Source organism: Petaurus breviceps, unplaced genomic scaffold, assembly GCF_028583685.1.
Source record: "Petaurus breviceps papuanus isolate PSGF00001 unplaced genomic scaffold, PetGlider_PUasm1.0 226, whole genome shotgun sequence".
NCBI lineage: Eukaryota > Metazoa > Chordata > Mammalia > Diprotodontia > Petauridae > Petaurus > Petaurus breviceps.
The window spans coordinates 9,864,945-9,888,161 of NW_027185890.1; the positions used below are offsets into that span (position 1 = coordinate 9,864,945).

The 23,217-nt window shown below is 36.7% G+C and overlaps 2 protein-coding genes across 2 annotated transcripts in view; one reads left to right on the forward strand and one right to left on the reverse strand.

The window, feature by feature from the left end:
• Nucleotides 1-23,217, forward strand: part of NCBP1 (nuclear cap binding protein subunit 1) — a 57,608-nt gene that overhangs the window by 27,530 nt on the left and 6,861 nt on the right. The window contains exons 10-20 of the mRNA XM_069095354.1: nt 140-203; nt 1,921-2,031; nt 3,118-3,182; nt 3,855-3,917; nt 4,135-4,209; nt 6,007-6,110; nt 11,261-11,383; nt 15,865-15,967; nt 17,040-17,133; nt 21,777-21,880; nt 22,147-22,261. Coding sequence (XP_068951455.1) covers nt 140-203; nt 1,921-2,031; nt 3,118-3,182; nt 3,855-3,917; nt 4,135-4,209; nt 6,007-6,110; nt 11,261-11,383; nt 15,865-15,967; nt 17,040-17,133; nt 21,777-21,880; nt 22,147-22,261 — 1,021 coding nt within the window. The remainder of the gene's footprint in view (nt 1-139; nt 204-1,920; nt 2,032-3,117; nt 3,183-3,854; nt 3,918-4,134; nt 4,210-6,006; nt 6,111-11,260; nt 11,384-15,864; nt 15,968-17,039; nt 17,134-21,776; nt 21,881-22,146; nt 22,262-23,217) is intronic.
• The window catches only part of XPA (XPA, DNA damage recognition and repair factor), a 49,193-nt gene continuing 29,314 nt past the window's right edge, over nt 3,339-23,217 (reverse strand). The window contains exon 7 of the mRNA XM_069095363.1: nt 3,339-3,399. The gene's annotated coding sequence lies outside the window, so the exon portion shown is untranslated. The remainder of the gene's footprint in view (nt 3,400-23,217) is intronic.

The window sequence follows — 23,217 nt, forward strand, 5'->3', positions numbered from 1 at the left end:
TTGGTAATTGATTCAGACTGGGGACACTTTAAGATATTTCTGTTTTGAGTTACTGTTCTTGATTTATTGACTTGATATGCTTCTTGGATTTGTATGGTTTTGATGTATTTTAATAAACTTGTGTGCTTTTTCAAAATAGTGCTGCACAACTAGTGAGTTATCCAGGAAAGAACAAGATCCCCTTGAATTATCACATAGTTGAGGTATGCATTTTATGTGAAGCATATTATTTTAATAAGCTATTTTTTGGCATTTACAATACGGTATGCTCTTTGCTGTCCAAGTCTTTCACTTCACCTTTTTCTTACTACTTTTCATACTTTGCAGACTAGCAGAGAAAGAGGAGAGGAGTATTAGGTCACTTGAACTTTTTTATTAGCCACCTTGACAAAAAGAAAGGGGATTGAGAGCCCAGCAGCTATAGCAGAATTTTAAATTCTTTTATAAATTATGTGTAAACCATACTTTCCTTTTGTTAACAGATAACTAAAGTAACTGTAACTCCTTTTCTATTCTTCAGATAATTCATGGTTTAAATATCTATAGAATTTCATTATGGGTAGATAAACTGTCATTACTAAGTTTATCTATGGTGCAGAGACCAGTATTTTAATACAACTAACTAAGCATTTATTGCATTCTTGTCAGGGACAGGCACTAATATGTTAAAAAAAAAAATTTAAGCCTAATGATTTGTAAGGAGGAAAATTTACTTAATAAAATGTCCTTTGACTATGGATCAGCTTATAGGAAAGAGAGCTATATTTTTGCAAAGTGTTTGTACACATTATTGTAATTCATTTTGTTTTAATCGTTTTTCACCCTAAAACAATTTTTGCAGTTAACAGAAAGTATCAGTTATTGAAGTCTTTTTACCACTTTTTGTTTAAGTATGATTAGCCACATTTCAATAAGAACCTATTTTTTTGTGGGATAATGCCTCATATTTGTAATTGTGTGCTTTTATAAAAGTTATAATAGTAATACGTCAGTTTTATCTGTCTTCAGGGAATGGGTCTGGAGATAATACTAAAGATGAAGTAGAGTATGAATCTGTCTCATTGAGAGCTGATCAGACTGCAAATTATAAAGCACATCATCCTCTAAAATATATAAAAGGCTTTAGAAAGCAGGTGGGCATGGGTGTGTCTTAGAAGAAAATAATGCAAATACAGGATGTAGGTGGTAATCAGGGATAAATACAAAAGAGTCTAAAACAAATTAGCAGGGAAAAAAACCCCACTATCTTGAGGCAAGGAAGACTTTGGACCATGTTGAAGAATTTTGAAATGTTTTAAGAGGGAAAGTATGTCAAACAGTGTGGACTGACAGTAAGAATAAAGTTTTAGTTAAACTATAGTTTAACCTGAATCTCCCTTCCCTGAAGCTCTCCTAGTTCTGGGCCTAAAAAAGTCTTAAGCAGGATAAGAATTTATATAATTTAGTGTGACTTAGGTGATTCCAGCAGTAAGTAGATTTATATAGCACTTGAAAGCTGTCACATGAAAGTCACATGATTCTGTGAGATAGGTAGTATAAATGTTTTTCTAACTCATTTTACAGATGAGGAAACTTGAGAAACAGAAAGTTGTTTGCTTATTGTTGCATAGCTAACATCAGAGCTAAGATTCAAGCCCAAGTCTCCTCACTTCAAGTTCTTTGCTTGAACTACATTTTCTCTTCTGTGGGCTTCTGGTTGGGATATGGGTCAGATGATCATTCCACCTGTCTGATTTCAAAGTTTCATTTACCATGGCAGGGGATGGAGAAGAGATTTTCAGAAATTTCAATCTATGGATATTGGTTTGAAAGAATAACTTTTTTTTTAAATACTTTAGAATTTTGGAAACTTTCTAGGAATGGAAATGTCTGCATACTTATCTTTGAATTAGGTTCTGATTCATCTAAACTGTTTTCTAGGTGATCTTTGCAGAACTATTTCAGCTTCCTGTACCCCCTCATATTGATGTTATGTACACAACTCTTCTCATTGAACTGTGCAAGCTTCAGCCTGGCTCTTTACCCCAAGTTGTATCCTTTTTGTTTGTAGTTTGACCTGATTTTTTTTTCAAAAAGGATTGTATGTATCCTCAGGTACAAAGTAAAACTATGATGATCTTTGGAATCTTACTTTGGTTGTTGGCTGTGGTCAGTATCTAAAAATGAAAGCAAAGTTTTTAGTGAACTGGAGCAGTTTTTAAGCTTTTTTAGTTCCTATATGTTAGCATTTCATTTTCTTGAATCATAATTCAAAAAAGATATATTCCAGTGTTTAGGTTAAACAGTTTTTTTAAAAAAAGTAAAGTAGAATGAAATTTTCAATTACTAAAGGAAAAAGACTTTCAAAAGCCACCTATACATTAGCATCTGTCATGGCTCCTCTGGGTCATTGCTATTTGCTTTCTTGAAATGAAGAAGTTGGCCAGATTTACTTTTCCGTCTTTTAACTTCTGAGAAAATTCCAGATCAGCAATGACACGTGTAGGCTTAAGAGATGTTAAAATGTTTTACAACTTCTAAATGTTTTCTCTTAAATTAGACTGAAGTATATTGAATGGACTTTACTTAGAATTTAAGATTCTCAGTGTTTCTTATAATTGATCATTGGCTTTTAATATTAAACAGTAGGACACTATTATTTAAGAAATAAGGTCAAAATATTCTCTGGATTTTTTAGTTGGATTTTAATTTAATGGAGTGATGGAACTTCCCAAAATGGTGATAATTTGTAGATGGGTCGAAATGGCATGATATAGTGACTAAAGAAAGAGCTGGCCTCAAATTAAAGATGACCAAGTTCAAGTCATGCCTCTGATGTACTTCTGTGACATTGATTAGGTCACAAACCTCTGAGTACTCAAGGCAGCTCTGAGTTTAGAAGCTGCAGTGAAGGTCTTCTGGGGATTTTCTGTGCCAATGAAAACATAGGTCTAACCCCTGTTTTTAAAGGTGGACTATGAAAGAGGTCTGACTTCAGTCGAGGGGAAAATGGAATTTTAAACTAATCATAATGTCATTATTCAAAGTCTTCTAAGAAATATTTGATTATTTTTCTCTAATACTTTCAAAATTTAAAGGAGTTTAAAATCATCTGTTTTCCTTAGCTGGGAATTCAAGCTTGCACAGGCAACTGAAATGTTATACATGCGTTTGGATACAATGAATACTACGTGTATAGACAGGTAATTGCTTATATTTTAACAGATTCTCTCAGATTTTGTTCCATATACTTTGTAGTGGAATATTAAACTATGGCATTTATGTGGTGATATATTTGTGTAAATGTATGTAATGTAAATTGCATAGCCAAAAAGACATTTTGTTCTATTTCATTTATTATGTCTTGTGCCACTTCCAAATATGTCTTCTTCTCCAATACTTATAACTCAGGCAGAAATCCTTAAAAAAAAAAAAGGTAGAATATAAAAGTATTAGTAGATTTTTAATATTTGACATAACTTTTTATTTAATAGGAAATATGAAATCATCATTGCAACCAAGTAAAATACTAGCTTAATAAATATTTATTAATTTGATTTATCAGCCATCATTAAGAAATGTAAAAATGCACACTGTACTTATAATGGGCAATAAAGTTATATTCTTAGCTAGGTACTTCATATAAGAAAATATTAATAGTGAAACATTTGAATATCAGTTCCTTGAAGGGAACAGGAAGGTTTATCTACATCCATTCATGAAAAAGAGGTACAGTGGAGATTGTGATTAGATCAAAGGGGTTTGACAATAAAGAATGTTCTGTATCTGAATTTTGCCTGTCTCATGCCTGATTTTGGTTTCACATGTATTATTTCTAGGAATGTTGACTGTATTTCTTTCTTCTTTCTTCAAAGGTTCATTAATTGGTTTTCCCATCACCTAAGTAACTTCCAATTCCGATGGAGCTGGGAAGATTGGTGAGTGTGCTTTGAACACTTTTCTTGAGTTTAATCATAGTAAAATTTCCTTAGTATTTTAAAAGTTACATATGAGACCATAGTGCAGAAACAGTCCCCTAAAATAGTTTATTTAATATATTTTACCTAGAGTTGACCTGATTAGAAATAAATCTGAACTAGGTGGAAATGTGAAATTTGCTTAACTATTTATTAAAATTTTACATTTTCTTATTAGGTCAGATTGTCTTAGCCAGGATTTTGAAAATCCCAAGCCAAAATTTGTAAGAGAAGTACTGGAAAAATGTATGCGGTGAGTAGTTTGTTGTTTTTTCTCACCTCTTTTGGTATACTGTTAGAGTAGTGGTCATCTGCTCTATGTGTATGTGATTTATAGACAGACTAAAAGATAAGTTTAATAGACAAAGAAGCATACTGAAAAGACAGTATGACTTGTTCTGACTTGAAATTTGACTAGCTGTGTGACCTTGTTGGGCAAGTCACAACTTCTGTGAGGGTCATCTCTAAATGAACGGATTGGACTAGATGACCTTTAGGATCCCTTCCAGCTCTGAAATTTTATCGTGTTAAGTATTGTGACCAGCATTTATAACATAAAATTATACTGAGAATTCTGTTAAATTCCTGATGCTTTTTTTTTATCTTGTGTGTCTGTTGGTCACAAGGGAGGACAAGCTAGGGAGTATGGATGTGTCAGCTTAAAATCATTACCATGTTTGGAAAAACAACTCAAAGAACATGTTCTACTGATAGTGAGTCAGTTAGTGTTGTCTTTATATGTGAGAGACAACATTATATTTACTACATATGCAAGAAACTTCTTAACTAAACTTTCCTAATCTAGAAAACATTACTTCAGTGTAATCCAAGAAGGCCATGGTTTTGAAATGGAATATGTTGAGTATAAAATCTAAATGGGTGAAGATTATGTATGTAGGAGATTGAGTACTTTTCTGAATTACTTTTAAAAGTCTAAATATATGGGCGGCTAGGTAGAGCGCTGGCCCCAGAGTCAGGAGCACCCGAGTTTGGTTCTGGACTCAGGCACTTAACACCCACACAAAAAAATCTAGCTATGTAACCTTGGGCGAGTTACTTAACCCCAATTGCCCTTCAAAAAGGCAAAAAAAAAAAAAAAAGTCCAAATATAAATGAATGATACAAGGACAGATTAAAGCTTTGACTTATGAAAATTCACATTCACAAATGGGTCTTTGCAACAGCACATTACTATGTCATTTACTCTTTAGCTTTTTTGTGGTGATTTTTCACCAGGATTGGCCTTTTTAGAGAATATGATCAACAGAAGTGAATTTTCCAGATAACTAAAGCTTTTTGCTTTTATCATTTGATAGTCCTTTCTAAAATAGTGCATAAACTTCCTTGTTTTCTTTTTCTTTTTTTTTTTTCCGTTTTGCTTTTTGGAGGGGGGAACGCAGGGCAATTGGGGTTAAGTGACTTGGCCAGAGTCACGCTGCTAGTAAGTGTGAAGTGTTTGAGGCCAGATTTAAACTCAGGTCCTCCTGACTCCAGGGCTGGTGCCGTATTCACTGAGCCACCTAGCTGCCCCATTTCTTTGTTTTCTTAAACAAAATGTACTGAACATCATTTAGCATTTTCTTAATGATTTAGGAGTCTTAATTATTATGATCAATTATAATATCAGACCCTGTGATACTATAGGTTTTTTGGCTCTCTGTTGTTTGCATACTGTTGTATTTTATTCCTTCTATGGTTATGTCTACCTTTTTTGCTGCTGTTCTTTAATATGTTATGATATGAGAAATCAGATAATCTTAAGCTTATTAGATTTATGGCTAAATTTGTCACTGAAGTCTGAATGTTGGTTGTGGACTTCCTCTTTTAAAGTATGTGAGATTTAGTACACTTGCTTTTTTGTCTAGCACTTTGAAGGCCCTGTGCCTTATTTCCACCCAGAAAGAGATATATTCTAAGAAGTTGAGGTTGTCTTACTTCTGTGGAATTATGTAGTTTTAGAGCTGGAAGGGACTGTAGAGATCATGTAGTCAGTCTCATTAGTTTCATTATTTATAGTCAATGGTCTAAAATTAAAATATTTGTGTTGTAGGCTTTCATACCATCAGCGCATATTAGATATTGTTCCTCCAGCTTTTGCTCCTTTGTGTCCAGCAAACCCAACATGCATTTACAAGTATGGAGATGAAAGTAGCAGTAAGTAATGCTCTCTTCTTCCCCACCTCCCTTCTCCCATTTAAGTAAAGTTTCATAATATGCCTAATTTTATCTTAATTATAACAGGCAGAGAAATTGAACCTAGAAATCCCCCTCTTTCTACTTGAAGGTCTTCTTCCCCCTCTCCCCCCCTTTTTTTTTACTTATTGTTTTAACCAGCTCGTAATTATGAGGGCACTTTTCTTCCTTGCATTAAAATGTGGCTTCTTTATTGGCTTATAAATTACCTGTGTCTGTTGGTTGTAATATTAGCTGTACTGTTTCCATGGCATTAATCTCCTTTTTTTTTTTCAACTATAGTATTGGTTTTTAAATCTATAGATTGTTAGCATCTTTAAGGAAGTGGGGAAGCATGGAAGAATTAGAGAAGCCATCTTTTTTTAGACTACATTGAAACCTCATGCCTTTATAACCTGAACACTGTTTTCAAAAAAAGAATTAGTAGGCACTGAGTATCACAAGCACCAATATACCACTATCAAAAAAATCCATGTATATTATACAAACAGTAAAAGGCTGTCATTGATATGAGGTTACCCTTGAGTCAGCTATCTGTATACAGATGATTGACTCAAGAGCTGAGATCAGATTTAGTAAAAAGAGAAAGGAAGAACAATGATAAGGAAATGTCATATAGTTGAAACAACTTAATCCTGATCAATTTAAACAAGTAATGAAAATAAAAAATGGAAAATGGACAACAAAAATGACATTGACACTGATTATAACTTTATGCAGAAATTTAACCAACATTTTGTAATTATTGCAAGAAGGCTACTAAGAGAGCACTTAGACCACCACTTCTTCTCTTAGACTAGCTCTCACAGCCATCATCTGGGGAAGTAATTCCTGTGGAGAAGGGGCCAGCCAGCAGTCAAATCATTACCACCAGTCACCCTGACCATCATCTTCCCTCAGACCCTGAACCCAAGAGCCCTGGGCATATTGGTGCTTCTAGTCCAAGGCTCTCAAACACCCTTCTGGGAAATAGCCCTCATGGAACTGCAGCTTCTCAGTTCCTCCTGCATGTATTACAGCCACTGAAGACCCAGAAAAGGAAGCCCTTGACAACAAAGGTTTTGGCGCTGTCAGATTGTTCAGCATCAGAAGTTGATACAATTTTATCAGTGGAAATGGCATTAAAGAAGAGGCGTTCCATCAGTTGGGGAATGACTAAACAAATTGTGGTATATGATTGAGATGGAACACTATCTTGCTATAAGAAATAATGAGCAGGCAAATTCCAGAAAAGCCTAAAAAGACTTACATGAACTGATATACAGTGAAGTGAGCAGAACCAGGAGAACATTGTACACAGTAATAGTAATATTCTCAGCAATATAATGATCCAAGACAATTCCAAAGGACTTAATGATGAAAAAAATGCTATTCATCTCCAGAGAAGGAACTGATGCAGTCTGAGTGTAGGTCAAAGCATACTTTAAAAATTTTTTTTTCTTTTTTTGGTCTATGTTTATTTTCACAACATGTCTGATGTGGAAATATGGTTTGCTTAACTACACATGTATAACCTATATCAAATTACTTGCCATCTTAATGAGGGAGAGGAAGGAAGGAGAGAATTTGGAACTTACATTTTAAAAAATGTTAAAAATTGTTTTTACATGTAATTAAGGAAAAGTTAAAGTATTAAATAAATATATAAAACTAAAATGTAAAAAAAAGAGACATTAGCATATGTTTCATTGCTGGACCCTAAGCACCTTGGGAACCTTTCCATCTAACCTGCAGCTGAAACCTTCCACATGTACTGTTTTTCCAAAAAGAATGTGAACTCCTTGAGAGAAGGGACTGTCCTTTTTTATTTGTATCCTCAGCACCATACATGGTATATATTTGTTTAATATTTCATTCATTCATATGATTGTTAGTACTTTGTAATTCTTCTTTTAAGAACTATTTATATCCTTTGCTCATTTTCATATATGCATATGTGTGTGTGGTGTGCATTTTTATATGACTTATATATGTATATATAGTATTCTGTTCAAGCCATTAAGAAATTTAATACAAAGATTTTTTTTCTCATTTTACTACTTCCCTTCTTATCCAAGATGCATTAGTTTTGATTGTTCAGAAGCTTTTTGATTTCATGTAATCAATTACAGACTTTTTTTCAACAACATTTCTCCCATGCATACATCAAGATGGTTTAAGATTCCTTGGTACACATAGTAGGAATAACCTCATTCCATTATTCTCTGATGGTAAACATCACTCATAGCATAAAACAGGATGTGTCTTCACAAAAAGTGTTTACCACTGTGGTGGAAGGAATCTAACTTGGAATCCAAGTTGAAGAGTGATTCTTCATATCTGGTGAGGGCTTCCAGGTACTCCTGTTCCTGGCTGATATTGTGCTGATTGCATGGTACTTCTGAACATTACATCTCTTCCATAATCATTCAGAAGAGTTTGACCTGACTATCTACACATGAAAGACAAAAATAGATGAAAAGAAACAGTGAGTTGGGCCCAGAGTAGAACTGGAGGAGGGAGAGTTGGTTATATTGTCTTTGGGAAAATGCAGGCTTCTCTTGAAAGCAAAGACCCATCTTTTTAACACCAACATTCTCTTAGTGTTTATGGCAACAAGTCTTAGAATGCAACAATCCCTAAAGAACTGAAAAATGAATACTGGCACATAGAGCAATTGCACGTGTTAGGTGAGGAACTTTGAAGAACAGGAATAGATGATGTTATCAAGGAACTGTGTGATAGAAAGAGAATGTAGATACTTCCCTCATTTAAATTCTGACCTCTTTGTAACCTTGTTAACTGTGTTGGGCTGAATATGAGAATGCCAAAAATTCCTTCCTTTTTAAAACTCTGTTACCTTGGCTTCTTTCAGACTATACTCTTTATTTTTCTACCTAGCTTTCTGACTATTCTGCCTTCTTCTTTGACTTCTATTCCTCAGCCTGCCACTAAATTTATCCCCCAGACTTATGTCATGATTTAAGTCAGCATCTCTATACTAGTGACTTCGAAATCTAAAATTCTACACTTGATCTTACCCAAATTCATCCCATATTTTTAGTTGTCTATAGTCTACTTAGATGTCTCCTTCCTTCACCCCAAATTCAGCATGTTTTAAATTGATCATCTTATCTCCTCCCCTCTTGACTATTTCTAACACTGGTGATACCGTTCTTTTGAGAACTTAAAATTGAAAGCTTAGGTTCAACTTTCAGTGCCTCTTTCCTGTACCCCATATTTAAGCAGTTACCAAGTCAAATGGATTCTTTTTCCTGTGCCACACCACTGGGGTCCAGACATTATCCTCTGATTCATGTATTCATTACCTTCTTAATTTAACACCCATATTCTAGGCCTTCCCTTTATTCTGTACTGTCTAATTATTCTTGCTAAATTTAATTAAAACTTTTATCATGCTACTTTCCTTGTTAAGAATTTTTATATTTAAGAACTGTAATTTTTCTTTTCGAAATTAAAACATTTGCTTACACCCAATACTTCGTTAGAAAAAATGGATCATTTTAAAAAAGAAATCAAGTAAGTGTGAGTTTGGGTCATTTAATCATAAATCATCCAGAAGCAGCTTTCTTGCTGTTTTCCAAATCAGTGTTCCATCTTCTACCCCTGGAAAACTATGTTCAATTCCTGGAACACATTGCCTTCTCTCCTCTATTCCTTAGAATCCTTTTTGGTTGTTTTTTTTTTTATTTAATTTTCTTTATTTTTTGCTTACATTTTAAGTTCTGTTCTGTTTCCCCACCCCTACTAGAGAAGGCCACCATTTGACACAGATGTCAAGTATTTGTTTAGCACCTTCTCCATGTATAGCATCAGGATCTAAAAAACATAGATGACATAATCAAGGGAACTTGTTTTGGAAGAGGTGACACACTGTTGCCTATCAAAACAAGACAACTTCCTCAGTCAAACTTTGGGAGCCTTCTAATGACTAGACTATAGGGCATCACACATCTACAAACTGTTGCACCTGGCTGAGTTCATAATATCCCTCGTATACTCTATGTTCCAGCCAAACTGCTTGCTGTTCCCCACACACAGCACTTTGTTTAGCGCTGTCTCTTTCTTTAAAAACAAGATTATTAACAGTATAATTTTTAAAAATTAATTCTATTTTTTTCCTGTTAAGAGACATTTATTTTCTTTCCCTCTTATTATTTTCTACTTCCCCCTTTGAACAATAATCAAAAAAGAAAAATAAAATCCTCAAAACAAATAAAGTGAAACAAATTCATATGCAAAAATGTATGTCTCATTCTGCATTTTGAATCCATCATCTCTTTATCAGGAGGTGCATTCTAAGGTCTTTCAAAGATGTTTTCTTATAATATTGCCATTGTATAATTTGCTGTCGTATAAATTATTCTCCTGCTTTTGTTCACTTCACTCTGCATTAGTTTGTATAGGTCTTCCCAGCTTCCCCCTCTTTGCTTTTTCATAGGCTTTCTCCAGATCTCTTAGAATATGTAGCTTCCCTCACAACTCAGCGCAAGTGCCATCTTATGCATAAGGCCTTTCTTGATTTTCCCTCACTTGTTAATGCTTTACTCTTTTTTTTTTTTTAAAGCAATTGGAGTTAAGTAACTTGCTCAAGGTTACACGGCCAGTTATTTCTGGGTGTGGTGCTAAGTATCGGAGCCTGGATACAATCCCAGGTTATCCCGACTCTGGGGCTGGTGCTCTTACTCACTGTGCCACCTGGCCACCCCTAAGCAATTGGAGTTAAGTAACTTGCTCAAGGTTACATGGCCAGGTGTTTCTGGGTGGGTGCTAAGTGTCTGAACCCGGATTCGATCCCAGGTCATCCCGATTCTGGGGCCAGTGCTCTTACTCGCTGTGCTACCTGGCCACCCCAGTTAGTGCTTTATTTACTCTTAACCTGAAGTAACATATATATGTGGATTTATCTTTGTATATGTTGTTCTTCCCAGTAGAATTTAGGAGGGGCAGTTTCATTTTGGGTTTTGTGTCCATAGTACCTAGCACAGCTTAATAAATGCTTATTGAATCAATAGCTTAGAAAAAAGAAAAAAGGTGGGTTTGTCTTTAGTTACTTAGCTATTTTTAAGTTAATTTTTTTAACCTTATGACATTTTTCTCCTGTGTTTTAGATTCTCTTCCAGGACATTCTGTAGCACTTTGTTTAGCTGTTGCCTTTAAAAGTAAGGCAAGTAATGATGAAATCTTCAGCATTTTGAAAGACGTACCGAATCCTAACCAAGATGATGATGATGGTAAGTGAATTAAGGATGTTCCTAAAATGAGATTGTAGGGCAAGTGAACAGCCTGAATACTTGGTATAAATAGGGAGTGTACTGTTTCTCTTAAAAGGTTCTGAAGCAATGCTCTTAGGTAGTTCTGAAAATCAAGAGTTCTTTTATTCCTTGCTCTACCTCTGATTTATTTCTTTGTAACATCAGAGTATTTACCCACTTGTGAAAAGGGAGGGAAAGCAACATCTTGTACTTTTAAAACATTGAAAAAAGAGTATTGTAAATATGTCACATTGTCTCCTTTTACCATCATTTATCTTCATCTGACTAAAGAGATAAAGAGTGAAAAGAACCACTTTAATAGAGGCTTTTGTGAAAGTTGATACATTATGGACCCATTAAGATATGAATGGTATTGAAGGACTTCACTGGTCAGTGTACAGGAATATAATAGTTGTGCTTTTGAGTCAGTTTCATTCATAAAGATTTGAATAATTGTCAGTTGAAATCAAATGATTACTTTTTCATAGAATATAATCTTAACTGTATTTTAAGAAGCTTCATGAAAATTGGACCTGGTAGTTTTTACGTGGGGCAGGCCACCTTAATTGAATTCTTGTTGAAGCATCATTGAATCCTTAAGACTGTAGAGAGTTAATACTTCTGGATTCCATAGAAGATTGTAAGAGGACTTAATAAGCCTGAAGACTTGAGAAAAGGATATTATGTAGGAGGGATTTGAATTAGTAATGTAGGTCAGATATTGAATATGGGAAGGAGAAATTTGGGGGGAAATGTAGGAAATTTTGGAGAATAATCTCCAGGCTCAGATACTATTCCAGATTTGACTTCCAGATTCCATTATGTTGAAAGAAATAAGATTAAAGACATTGTAAGAAGTTCAAGCAGGATTAGAGAAGAGAACCGTAAAGGGCTCAAAAAGAGAAGGTAGTTGGAAAGAGAGGACAGGATAGATGAGATGAAGGATAAAGAATGATTCAGTGATAAAACTGAAAGAGTAGTTTGGTGACTGGGGCAAATTGGTGAATTTAGAAGGTTTGGTAGAAGCATAAGGTGGATATATAATTTAAAACTAAAAAAAGGAAGTCAAATGAGTTTGTCAAGTTTCATCAAGAGATGAGATGATAATTGATTATAAAAGGCCTCAATGGGTGAAAAAGAGAGAGAGAAAGAGAAACATCTGAAGCACAGAAGGGTTGACCTGTTTTGTCAGAATGCTGGAGAGTGGAAGAGTATTACACAGAAGAGAAAGGGAAGAAAAACTACATCTATCCAATTAGAATGTAAAAAGTCATATGAGACTTTTTGATCAATTAAAGAATCATCCAGTAGTTGAGATTTACTGCTCAGGGGTACTTAAGTAGCTATGTTTTGAACTGATAACAATGCAGAGGCATAGTGGCTTTGCCGAGATACAGAAAAAACCTAAAATATATTGCCAGTGATTATGAAATCTTGAGCAAGAAACGGAAGACAATAGAGGTGTAGATTGTTTTATTTTTTTGTTGACCACTTAATGCATGAGGTGTAGAAGAGAAAAACTAACTGGGAAAGTGACTAGCTGGCTAAGAAGGTAATATATAAAAAAAGGATTTAGATTTCTGGATCATTGCTTAAAATATGAGAGTCACAGATTCCTGGGCAAAGAGAGAATATAACTAATAAAGGTAGAATGTTTTTGTCAAATGTCTCACAAATCAAGTGAACTATAAAAAGGATTGGGGGGGTAGCTAGGTGGTGCAGTGAATAGAACACTGGCCCTGGAGTCAGGAGGACCTGAGTTCAAATCCAGCCTCAGACACTTAACACTTATTAGCTGTGTGACCTTGGGCAAGTCACTTAACCCCAATTGCCCTGCCTTCCCCTCTCCAAAAAAAAAAAGACAAAGACGAAAATGAGAGAGGGCACCTTCTGCTGCACAAGATGGGTCGGAATAGGATCACATATGCATGTGAGAAGGTTTGCTTTGCCAAGGAGAAGGACTACTTCTATATGTAAGATGGGGTGAAGAAGGAAATGGTAGGGAAGGCCTGAGTGGGAGGTGAGGAGAATGGGGAAAGAGAGAACTTTCAGCAAATGGACTCGATTTTTATTTTTTTAGTGAACTATGAGTCCAGGCTTTTGAGGGAGGAGAAGTCCCAGGAGATTAGAAGAGGCATTAAAAGGCTTGGAATAATGCTGTGGTATGTGGGATAGTGAATTGATTAGGGAGGAATAAAAGGATCACCTTCCTGTTCTGAGGGCCATTTGATATTACTTACCATAAATTTGTAATGAATCCAGTTAGCGTGGTTTCATCATTTTCTCCAGCTCTGTTTAGCAGCACGAGAAATGAAGGCAACAGATGGTGGGAATAATTCATAGTTGGGACTTGCCTAGGATATGATTGTCAATAGGATAAGGTTCTTGAAAGATAATGTACAGTTGAATGAGTTCACCAAGGCATCAGATTGGAGAAAAAAGGAGAGTATAGCTATTGTGAGGGTGATGACCTGGCAAAGAACCAAGGGATAGAGAAATTAGAGGTCATGGTGGGGATGAAGAGTTAGGGGTCATAAGGCAGAGGGAAAGATGGAATGATAACATTATAAGCAGAGAAGGGAATTTCAGAGTTCATGAACGTGGAATTCGTGCATTTGTGAGGGGTGACAAGATCAAGGGTATGACCATCTCTGGGTGTAGCAGAGTAAATAGGTTATGGGAAGTGATTGAACCTCAAAGGAAGACAAATGACTGAGGGATGGCAGTGGAGGAAAGGCCTGGAAGTGGCAGTGGGAACAGAGGAATAGTGTACCTCCATCACTACAACCAAGGAGTCAGGGATATATGAGTGAAAGTGCAGCCAGTGCTAGAGAGGGTAGGTGAGGCTGCCATGTCATCACGAAGGAACCAGGTCTCACTGTGTACAGGTTAATGGAGGAAGTGAGAAAGAAAAGGTAAGTTTGTTACCTTTTGAGCAGGCAGAGCACTGTGGAAGGGACAGGTAGAACTGCTGTGGAGCATGGGGAGTGTTGAGGGGATGGGGTGGGAAATGGTAACTATTGAGGAATGAGTTCACCTTGAGCAAAAGTGACTTCAAAGAAGTCTATAAATAGGGAACTAAATGGGTGGCTACGTGGCACAGTGAATAGAGAACTGGCCCTGGAGTCAGGAGGACCTGAGTTCAAATCTGGCCTCAGACACTTGATACACTTATTAGCTGTGTGGCATTGGGCAAATCACTTAATCCCAATTGCCCTGCCTTCCCCCTTCAAAAAAAAAGAGAGGTAAGTAATTAGACTGTTCAGGCTCTTCTCTACATGACCAACTTTGTAACAAGTGGTGATAAGCACTGTAGCAAGGGGAGGCAAGAGTTTGCAGTTGAGATGGTTCTGGTCTATGAACAGCCTCTGGAGCGCTGGAGAAGATCCTGGGGTTGAAGACAGAAGCCAGAGAACTGAGCAGGGATCCATGGCTAGTGCAGTGATGAAGGTATAAGGTCATAGACAAGTAAGGTGAATGTGTAAGGATCCCTGGGATGTTCCAGGAGTGAAACCAGAGGTCACAGGCCATCCAGAGATGGATCTTTGTAAAGCAGTCTAGCAACAAACAGGCTACAACTGGGTGAACCAGCTGGATTAGGGTGAAGCAGCGCTCATGGGGGGGTCCCAGAGGCAGACTTTTATGGGGGATTTTGGGGAGGACATGGATAGAGTCACACAGAGTGAGCTGGTATGAATGGGTTATGATCTGTATTGCTGGAAGGAACTCTCAGGTACATGAGATCAGAGATCCATCAAAGTATTTGAATGTGTGGGATGTTCTGTATGTGAGTATAAAAAAAAAATAAGCTTCACAAATGCAATGTCAGAGAGCCATTGTTGGATAGCATATGTTCTGAAAAATATATGGTGGTTTTAGTGAACTGAAAGCTCTGAATCAGCAGTGTAATGTGATGGCCAAAAAGGTAATGTCATCTTGAGCTGCTTTTAAGAGGTAAAATTTCCATGAAGAAGTAGGTGATGGGGCCACTGACCTCTGATCTTGTCAGATTTGGTCTGTGGTATTGTTTTCAGTTCTGGGCATACAATCCCCCCTGCTCCCCCAGGGTGGTGAAAACCTTGATAGCTTAGCTTCAGAGAATCAGTTAGAGGAACTGGGGATGTTTAGACTTCAGAGAGGGAAAGGATGGACACTACTTAATCTATTTGGAGAATCAGAAGTGAGAGGTGGAAATAAATGGGTCAGTTTAGGCTTTATTTAGGAAAAACTTTTAATAATTTGAGCTCTCTGAAAGTTGAATTTCCACAAGAGTTGGTGGTTTCCTGTCCTAGGAATCAGAGATTGGATGGCTACTCATAGGATATGTTATAAGGGAGATGCCTCTTGTGTCTGAATTGGGCTATATTCCCAATAAGATCCAGTCCAACTTTCTAGTTTTGTGATGATGTCAGTCTTTTTTAAAAGCATTCTAATTTTCTCACTGTAAAACATTTTTTCAGATGAAGGATTCAGTTTTAACCCACTGAAAATAGAAGTCTTTGTGCAGACTTTGCTTCACCTCGCTTCCAAGTCATTTAGCCACTCTTTCAGTGCTCTTGCAAAGTAAGTTCAAGTAGTTTTTCTTGGGGACATATTTCAGCCCTTTTTATTGTTGTTGAGTTGGTGACAAAAAAGTGCTGAGGTGGTAGAGAGAAGGGAGACTTAGTAATACCATAGATTACATAGTCCATGGTGTAAAAATTAGTGCTCAGTTCATAAGCTAAAGGTTTATTAGTCCATTGTTTCCATATGTGTATACTATCTCTCTCTCTCAATGTCTCACTCTCAAACTCTCACTCTCAATTGCTAAACTAATGGCATTAGGAGGGAGCAAGGTAGACATTTATGGAATAGTCTCACCTCAGAGAGTTTTGTCACCAAAACATTGGTTGTTAGCAGTTGAATATTTTTTAGCCATTAAAATTGTCTCTAAAGGCAAATTGGCTACCAGTGATGATTTATAAAGCCTTAAAGGAGTTTCTATCTGTATTAGTGGATGGGGCTTCAACATCTAAGAAATGACAATTTTTTTGAAGGAGAAATGTATATACTTTTAAAATACTTAACTAAGTGAAGGAATAGGGAATTAAGGGAAGAATACTAAACACTTTATGAGAAACTCTTGGAATGATTTCCTACAAGGAAAGCCTTGTGAAATGTGCTAAAGTAAGCAACAGTCCAAATAAGTCAAAAAAGCCAGAATTCTCTAATCAACAGAAATTTAGTTCTTCAGTTTCTATTTGTAGACTCCTTTCTATTTTGATAGTGCTTTCAAAAGATGAGAAGAGTTGATCTATGTATTAAGTAGATTTTGCTTCATTAGCTTTTTCATCTAGCTTTATAATCTATATTTTAGGACTTGAAACAGTTGCATTTATCTTCTAATGCATATGTAATTTCAGGAACAGACATTTTTCCATTTTCCATATATATTACCATAGTTGGTAATATATAGCATTACCCCTAATAAAGTCCTGCAGTATCTCTCAAAATTACTAAACAAAAGAAAATTCAGCATTTGTTAGGAGCCTCTGTGCTCTTAAATCTGCTTGTGTTGTATAGCATAGCTTAAGTAACCTTAAAAAGATGCTTAAAGATATTACAGTACTCACTAGTATTTTTGTTTTACAACAAGGTTTCATGAGGTCTTCAAAACGCTTGCAGAAAGTGATGAGGGAAAGTTACATGTTCTGAGGGTCATGTTTGAAGTCTGGAGGAATCATCCCCAGGTAAGAGTCATTGTAAGCATCTTGGAGTTCAGATTGTGACACTTCAGGTTATTCATCCATGCTTATCATTGTTTTGATCTTTGAACAAAGGTAGAGATAGTCCCTGGGCCTCCAAAATAGTTTTACAAGCTAATTTTTTATTTGTATTATTGAAATAACTCATAGGTTCACCTCAGAGAAGCCAGAAGAATTGTTTTTATCAGGTGCCTAAAGGCAATAAAGATGCTTACTTGAGATCACTGGTCATCTTGTTTTGCAGTGTTCCCAGTGAGAATGCTGATTCAGTTCAGTTAGTTATGTTTATCGCATGCTGACTGTGCATGGCACTCAGAATACCAAGATAAAAATAAGATTTATACTCTCAAGAGCTCACATTCTCTTCTGTGGATAAAATATGTACATCTGTAAACATATATTAAGTCTAGACAAAGTTATTTCAGGAAGAAGAGCACTGACAACTTGGTGAATGAGAAAAAGCCTGTAAAAGATATCACCTAATCTGTGATTTAAAAGAATCTAGGGATTTTCCAAGACACAGGAGAGGAGGGAGTACATTTCAGACAAGGTAGGCAGCCTTTGGAAAGGCATAAAGGAGAGGAAGGGAATGTTGTGTTAAGAGAAGGAGTAGCAGATCATTTACACTGAAAACCTGAAAAAGGCATAATTTGAAATAAGACTAGAAAGGTAGTTGGGAGTCATTTTGTAAAGGGCATTGAATGACAGGCTGAGGATTTTTTTTTTAAAACTAGGGAACTAAATAGGGAGTTACTTAAGCAGAGCGGTAGCATGATCAAGTCTGTATTTTAGGACTTTAGCAGCTGTTTGAAGAATAGATTAAAGTAGGGAGAGCCTGGAAAAAGTGGTCCAGAGTGGTCCAAGTGCAAGGTCATGGAGGCCTAAGGTAGAGACTGTGAGTGTAGAGAAAGGCCAGAGGCAAGTTGTGAAGGTGGAATAAGTTAGACTTGGGGGCTGAAAGGTTATGAGAGAGTGGGAAGAGTTCAGTGTGATCCAGAGGTTTCATACCTGGGGGATAGAAAGATGATCATGTCCTTTACTGAAAGAAGGAAATTCAGGTCAAGATGGCGGAGTAGAAACAAGACTTCTGTGCAGCTCCAGCTCCCACCACCTTCAATTCATGTAAAAGGGAACTCTTAAACAAACTTTGGAGCTACAGAACCCACAAAATGACACAGAGACGCTAACCTCCTGTTGTGGACAGCCTGGCAGCTGGCAGGAATCAGCCAGCGCAGTGCTCTGGGAGCCGAGCCTAACGCCACCCCAAGGTTTGAGCCCCAGGGCAGGCTGGACCAACCACTGGCTGGAGGGACTCCAGATCACCAGCAGCCTTGGCAGTCCAGAATTATCAACCCATAGATGCTAAGGACAAAGTGAGAGGTCAATTCAGCGTGGACTTTGGGACCCAGTAGTTGGGAGTGCGTTGGTTTTCTCCCCAGGGCAAGAAGCCACTGAGGGCTGCTCACACTGCTTGCCACCACACTGCTTGGATCTGGATTGCAGTCTAGGGTGGAGGTCCTGGGTTGTGTGACCAGCTTGCCAGAGCATGTGGAGGCTTCAGAGAGGGCACTCAACTAATAACTCCGGCAGCTGAGAAAACTCCAGCATTTGGAACAAAGCTCCCCCATCTGGTGGCAGAGTCCTACTGTCACAAAAAGCCCAGGGGTCAAGTAACTGGCTATATGACCAGGCAAAGGAAGCAAACCAAGCAAAGCAATCCAACATTAGACTCCTGTTTTGGGGACAAAAAGGATCAAAGCATGGAACAGGAGGAAGACAGTGAAGTCAGAACTCCTGCACCAAAAGCTTCCAAGAAAAATACGAGCTGGTTACAGGCCATAGAGGACCTTAAGAGCAGGTAAGAGAAGTAGAGGAAAAATTGGAAAGAGAAATGAGAACGATGCAAGAAAATTATGAAATGAGAGTCAACAGCCTGACTGAGGAAAATAACACCTTTAAAAAACAGACTAACTCAAATGGCAAAAGAGGCTCAAAAAAGGCAATGAGGAGAAGAATGCCTTAAAAAGCCAAATTTGCCAGAAGTAAAAAGAATTTCAAAAGCTCACTGAGGAGAATCATTCCTTCAGAATTAGAGTGGAGCAAATGGAAGCAAACGACTTTATGAGAAATCAAGATGCTGTTAAACAGATGCAAAGAAATGAAAGAATAGAAGGCAATGTGAAATATCTCATTGGAAAAACCACTGACCTGGAAAATAGATCCTTGGAGAGATAATTTAAAAATTATTGGACTACCTGAAAGCCATGATCAAAGAAAGAACCTAGAAATCATCCTCCAAGAAATTCTCAAGGAAAACTACCCTGATGTTTTAGAACCAGAAGGCAAAATAGAGGTTGAAAGAATCCACCGATCACCCCCTGAAAAAGATCCTCCCCCCCCCCCAAATAGGAATATTATAGCCAGCTTCCGAAATTCCCAGATCAAGGAGAGAAAATATAAAAAAAAAAATAAACAAGCAGCCAGGAAGAAACAATTTGAATATTGTGGAAACAAAATCAGGGTAACTCAGGATTTGGCAACTTCTACACTGGGGGATAGAAGGGCTTGGAATATGATATTCCGGAGGTCAAAGGAGCTGGGATTAAAACCAAGAATCACCTACCCAGCAAAACTGAGTATCATGTTTCTGGGGAAAATATGGTCATTCAGTGGAATAGAGGACTTTCAAGCATTCTTGCTGAAAAAACCAGAGTTGAATAGAAAATTTGACATTCAGATACAAGAAGCAAGAGAAGCATGAGAAGCTAAACAGGGAAAAGAAATCATAAGGAACTTATCAAAGTTGAACTATTAACATTCCTACATGGAAAAACAATAATTGTAACTTATGAAACTTTTCTCAGTATGAAAATAATTGAAGAGAATAGAAATATATACATATATATGTCTATATCAGAGGGTATACGGGCGTATGAATACATATGTGAATGTGTGTATATATGTTTACAGGTATACATAGATAGAGGGCATGGGACCAATTGAATAGGAAGGGATGATACTTAAGAGGTGAGAGAGGAATATAATGAGAGGAGATGGGGAGAGACAGAATGGGGTAAACTATCTCATATAGAAGAGGCAAGGGGAAATGGTTACAATGGAGGGGAAGAATAGGAAGGCAAAAGGGAATGGGTCAACTTTATTCTCATTGAATTTGGCTTAGGGAGGGAATGTCATAGACACTAAATAGGGTATCTCAACTTATAAGAGAGTAGGGGGGAAGGGGATGAGAGGGGGGATGATGGAAGGGAGGGCAGGCTGTGGGGGAGGGAAGTTGGAAGCACCCACTTTTGAAAAGGGATGGGATCAAAGTAGAGAATAGAACAAGTGGGAGGTGGGATAGGAGGGAAGGAAATATAGTTAGTCTTTTACAATATATCTGCTGTGGTAATGTTCTGCATTAGCTACACATGTACAGCCTATACTGAATTGCTTATCTTCCCAGTAAGGGTAGGTGACAAGGGAGGAAGGGAATGAATCTGGAATTCAAAGTTTTAAAATCAAATGTTTAAAAATATGTACATATATTATTAATACTATTTTACATGTAATTGGGAAATAAGATATACAGGCACTGGGGCATAGAGATCCACTGGAAAAGTCGAAGGGGGTATGGGAGAAGATATGGGAGAGAGCAGATTGGAGGAGGGGATATCCTGTGGGACTGCTATTTTGGGGCAGTGGGTAGGGGAAAAACGGGAAGAAGATTTGTAACTCAAAATCTGGAAATGAATGATGTAAATCAGAAGTTAATAAAGCATTTGAAAAATGAGAAAAAAATAAGGAAATTCAGAGAAGGAATGGATTAAAGAAAGGAGATTAAAGGGGAGGAGTCATATTTGAGCTTGTGAAGTTTGCTCTGTCTACAGGGAGCATTCAGTTAGAGAGGCCCAAAAGTTATAAGGTATGTTTTCTGGGTCTTTGTAGAATTATGTCCTTAGGATCACTGGATTGAGCAATTAAGAGCAGTTTCCTTAGAGAGAGCAGTTTTAATTGAGTTTGATGTAGGGCTGGAAGAAGAATACTAAGGGATTGAGAATAGTTTGAGAATCAAGGAAATGGAAGGAATGTTTATAGAAGACTTTTTAAAAAAGAATTTGGCTCTAAAAGGAAAAAGATACCTTGGATGACAACTTGACATGATACTGGGGTTGAGTGAAGTTTTTTTTTTAAATAGGGGATTATCAGTGCATGTTTATAGATGGGGTGAAAAGAATCTTTGAATAAGGCTTTTTTTAAAATAAGATTTGTTGAAGAGCTGGAGAAGATCTTTCAAAACTTAAGTCAACATGAATACATTGATATTCTCTGACTTCATTGGGAAAATGGACAGTCTGGCAAAAAATATGTTAGAAGTGGTTTGGGAATAGTTTATTAAAGAGAGCAGTGGCTTTAAAAAAACTACTCAGAAGCTTCATAACATACCTGTATGTTATTAATAATTCTTTAAGAAGAGAAAAGTCATTGTACAGTGTAAGCACCAAACATAAAAAACCAGAAACTACATTGTCAAGAAATAAATGGGGCTTTCTTGGGGACAATAGGGATATAGAAATAATTTATTAATCAGTTGACCACATGTAGTTGAGTAACAGATTGTTTTCTTATAGATGATTGCTGTATTAGTTGATAAGATGATTCGAACACAGATTGTTGACTGTGCTGCAGTAGCAAATTGGATCTTCTCTTCAGAACTCTCTCGTGATTTTACTAGGTAAGCAAAGACTAGTCTTTTACTTTTCTTTTAAACCAGAATTCTTACTATATTCATTCATAATTGGTTGGAATCTTTTTTGCTTTTCTGGGACATCCAAATATATATTTGTTTTCACAACATAGGGAAAATGTATTTTTTCAGCTTGGTCTTTTTGATTGTATTGTATTTAACTTGTATACAATTCTGACCTTCAGTTTACTCTAGAATGTGCACCCACCCTGGTTTTAAATGTGTAGTTTATATTAATTGCTACTGTATTTTAGGTTGTTTATCTGGGAAATTTTACACTCCACAATTCGAAAGATGAACAAACATGTTGTGAAAATCCAGAAAGAACTAGAGGAAACGAAAGAAAAACTTGCAAGACAACACAAACGGGTACATTATTTTTCTCTTTTTGGCAGATATCCAAAGCAGTCTTATAAATAATTGAATTACACCAAATAACCCCGTCTATTCTAATGCTCTGTCTCATTTGAATAGCTCTTAACCTCAAGGGGCACAGAGTGGCAGAAAGTGAGAATACTCTATACCTCCATGTAATTTTACCTTGTAGTAGACTACTTAACAATGGTAGTTTCTTTACAATAGAGGTTTGTAATCTGGTGTCTGTGGACTTGTTTTTTTAATACATCAGTATGATGTGTCAGCAAAGCAAAAATAACAATATTTGTTATTTTCTGTGCAGTTAAATAAAGTTGGAGATATCTTACTGCTCCTGAATCTTTTCTTAATTATTCCCGTTCCCCCCAGCCCCCTTAGTTATTTTTAGTTTTCCTTTTCTGTATCCTTTTCATGGGTAAGAATGGAGCATATTTGGCCTTCGGCAAAGTAATAAACTTAAATTGCCTAGATGTGTGCATCACAGCATGCTGTACCTAGTACTATAACACTGTCGGGGGTTTTTTTTATCTTTATAGTCTAATTATGGCATTCTCTACTCATTTATCCCAGTTGAATTTCACTCTTTTTGTTTCTGATTTCTCACTTACATAGAATCCTGATCCTGTAGAGTGAGACAGTGACCACTCTAGCCTTACCCCACGGTGACCCACTTACTGATCACAGAATCCTAGAATCTCATAGTTGCAGGAAAAGTCAGAGATCATCTGGTCTAACCTGCCTCAGAATAGGAATACAATTTTATGTTCTTATTTGTACTTTTCACTTTCTGTCATTTTTCAGCTGTATCCAACTTTGTTACCACATTTGAGGTTTTCTTGGCAAAGATACTTGAGTGGTTTGCGATTTCCTATTCTCTTATTTTTAGCTTATTTTTCACTTCACCTTTCAGACAAATAACTCTTACTTTATGATAGTAATTGGAAGAAACT